This window comes from Cibotium barometz, chromosome 34 (genome assembly GCF_041138505.1).
Source record: "Cibotium barometz isolate CiBa-2024 chromosome 34, ASM4113850v1, whole genome shotgun sequence".
In the NCBI taxonomy this organism is placed as follows: Eukaryota; Viridiplantae; Streptophyta; class Polypodiopsida; order Cyatheales; family Cibotiaceae; genus Cibotium; species Cibotium barometz.
In genome coordinates, this window is record NC_141079.1 from 45,381,774 (window position 1) to 45,385,275 (window position 3,502).

Genomic DNA, 3,502 nt, shown 5'->3' on the forward strand with positions numbered 1-3,502 from the left:
TCCCTTCTTTTTATAAGAGTAGAAAATCCTCAAGTCTTTGTTACTCTTCTTCTACATTTCCACCTACATTTCCACAATGCCTGCTATATAATAAACTTTAGCTTACACATCTCATACTAAGTCAATATTAGGTAATTTGGGAAAAATCTCACATTTTGGGAATCAATTACTCCATATAGTTTTGGACATATCTTAAACATACTAACTCCAAATTTGTCGGAGATCATAGATTTAGATTCTACTCTTCAAGATCTTTCTGATGATATGTCACATGAGGGGGTTTTGATAAACTTTTGGACAAGTTCACCATGCTCCCATTTTTCAAATGGGAATGGGATTTTTCCAAATTATCTAATATGGTGTTTACTTCCATAGCAGCACGATGTGCTTGATCAAGGATATGCAAAATACATAATGCACATTGGCTAGAAATGAACACAAAGCATAAACACTAAGATGATTATAAGGAATATCAAAAGAGATGATCACTAAAGTTAGCTTTATGTTTGACCTTGTCCTTGTCTTCATTTTTGTTATTGTTTTCCCCCTTGTCCTTGTTCTTTTTGAAGCATTCCTTGATGACATGTCCCTTCTTTTTGCAATAGTAGAAAATCCTCAGTGCTTTGTTACTCTTATTCTACATGGCCACAAATTCTTACTAGATAATAAACTTTATTTCACATATCTCATACTTCCACATGTTTTGTTCAATAACGTGATATTACTAAGGATATTAAACCGAAAGGCTATAGAAATCAATTGCATACAATTTGAGGTATGGCATGTAAGCAACCTAAATGCTAGCTCCTTATCTTCAAAAGAACATGAAACAAATTGAGTTGTTGTAAAGTAACTCTTTACTTTTTGTGAAAACTCTTCGATATATTTTTTAGATTTTGGTTTAATATTAATTTTCTATGCTAGTGCTAACAACACTTTCATAAAAAGACTTGATATGAAACCTCATAGAGAGAGATAAACCAAGTTTCTACACAAGTCTTAAACTTATCAACAAAAATTAATTTTATTCTACTAGACTATTCAAGAAATAGAGGGAATATTTAGCCTTGACAAATAATCAGCATGATCTTAATCAAGTATTACTTCAAAATTAATGAGTATTATCTTTAAATTATGAAAGGGTAAAAAAGCTTAGAAGCGATCATGTTAACATATAATTATGTCCATAAATCTCTCCCCTAAAATACACTAAAAAAAGTTTGATTATTTTGTATTATCTAGCTCAAGACGATTTAAATGAAGTGTGAAAAGTAAATGGAGTCTGATTATTAATCAACCTAGATATATAATAAATCATCAATTCATCTTAGGTTGTGTAGTAATTGCAAAACTAGTGTGTTTATGTGTAGGGTAAAAGTTGCCAATACCCACTTATTAGGGGACAAGCTCACTTATGAGCTCATAAGATCAAATCAAAAGGCCCATGGTAGCACAAAAGGGGAAGGCCATCACATGATATACCTGTGGTAGTTTGAGAAGTTAAGCACACAAAATTAGTCAAGCAAACTTAAATGGAAGTTTGGAACAAAAACTCCGAAGTGATAGGAATCATGTGTCCACTTTGATCCAAACATGCACCTTATAGTATCAAAGTAGGGAAGCTTACTAAAAAAAGGGACCTTGGGCACCATGAGTCCACTTTGATCCAAACATACACCTTATCTATTACATATTAACCATGGACAACCAAGGCACAAGGATAGGAGAGAAAAGAGAAATCTTGGATTTTTAAAAAATAAGAGGAAAAATCTCTTCGATTAACCCTTTGTATTCCGGCCTCTATTCCTACGTTTCTCTTCTTAATGTCTTTTACATAGTTTCGCTTCTTAATGTCTTTTACATGCAACGCACGGGTTGAGTAGTAGTAGTATCAAAGCAATGCGCGGGTTGAGTAGTAGTAGTATCAAAGGGGGGAAGCTTATTAGAAAGGACCTTGGGGTTCATTTAGTCATATCATAAGTAAGAGGGACCTCATAGAATAAGGTAAGAGGTATCAAAGTGGGGAAGGTTACTATAAAAGGGACCTGGGTTTCTGTAGTCATAATTAAAGCTGTGGAGAAGGGTTAAGAAAGAGGTGTGTGTGTGTGGGACGGGCGGGTGCGTGCGTGGACGAAGTATACACACAAGATGATTAACCAGTCAAAGATCCACCAGAGGGTGTATCTGCCACCTTGAGCGTCTCTGCAATGATCTTCTGTGCGAGCTTGCTGCTCGCCTCCACCTTCATGCTTTCAGTGGGCTCAACCTTCTTGTAAGCGAGCCTCTTCATCTTGAACTCCTGGTACCTTGCCTTGAGGAACCGACCAAGCCCCATGGTGGTGCGAGAGATCAAATACAGATGAGAATTGGCATCAGGAGCAAAGCCCAGCTATTAGGGTTACTACCCACCACAGAATCTATGCACGCCTTGTCAACAAAAAGATCACAAGCTTTAACCTCACTTCACGTCTCCATTATAGATCCAATTATGTGTCACACAAAGCCATGAGAGAGAGAGAGAGAGAGAGAGAGAGAGAGAGAGAGAGGGGGAGGGTTTTGTGTCGTCAAGAATCTGCCTTCCATCTGATGCATGCAACAAACACACACACTACATCGATGGTGGGTTCAATGACCCCCTATCAAGCTCCTTTTGGCAAACCCTTCCCAAAAGACACTAATCCTAATTTTAACCATGCTAATCCTGCTTTTAATCATTGCAATTGTAGAAAGAGGGGACCCAAGTTGCATATAGAAAGTGGGCATTCCACCTTCCAAAAATGACAAATCAAAAGCACGTCCTTGGTGAATGGCACCGCCCCAAGTAATTCCTTGTACCTTTTTGTCTACACCCCACTACCTTATTGCTCTTGTCAAATCCCACAAAAGGGAAAACACTTGGAATTCACTACCTTTGCATAGTTATATTCTCTCTCTCTCTCTCTCTCTCTCTCTCTCTCTCTCTCTCTCTCTCTCTCTCTCTCTCTGTAATAGTTATATTCTCATTTTCCGAGAGACGACTACTTTAGAGTTTTGTTGAAATTGAGGTTTGTCCTTTTACCACACGTCTGCTAATGACTTGATTTATTCCATGCAATCAACATTGAGCTGCCATCTCTATCAAATGGAAACACACTTGTGCTTTCAAGCTACATGTATGCTTGACTTTACATGTGGTACATACACTAGTTTGTGAATCAAGGCTTCATGCTTTCTTGACCACATCTCAACTTGCACAAAACTCAATCTATTGTGTAAGCCTAACATTTAATTCTTTTAATGGATTAATTCATCTATGAATTTATTTTCTCTATGGCACACGGTTATGACAACAAGAATGATCAATGCACTATTTAGATATTTACAATGTCACACAAAATTCAAAACTGCGTAACAAAACTCAAGGGAGACATGTAACAACTTTGGGATTGAGTTTCATGGATGCGTCATATCCTTTTGAAAAAAATGAATTTATTGTTGTTCACACCTAACTCGAGGGAGACGT

The 3,502-nt window shown here is 37.0% G+C and overlaps 1 protein-coding gene across 1 annotated transcript; it reads right to left on the minus strand.

Annotated features, from left to right (window-relative positions):
* Window positions 1–1,572: 1,572 nt before the first annotated feature.
* LOC147619086 (uncharacterized) lies at window positions 1,573–2,644 on the minus strand. The gene has a single exon (XM_086774541.1). It carries the CDS (start codon window positions 2,333–2,335, stop codon window positions 2,153–2,155), a length of 183 nt encoding a protein of 60 aa, XP_086630667.1. The 5' UTR covers window positions 2,336–2,644; the 3' UTR covers window positions 1,573–2,152.
* Window positions 2,645–3,502: the final 858 nt, after the last annotated feature.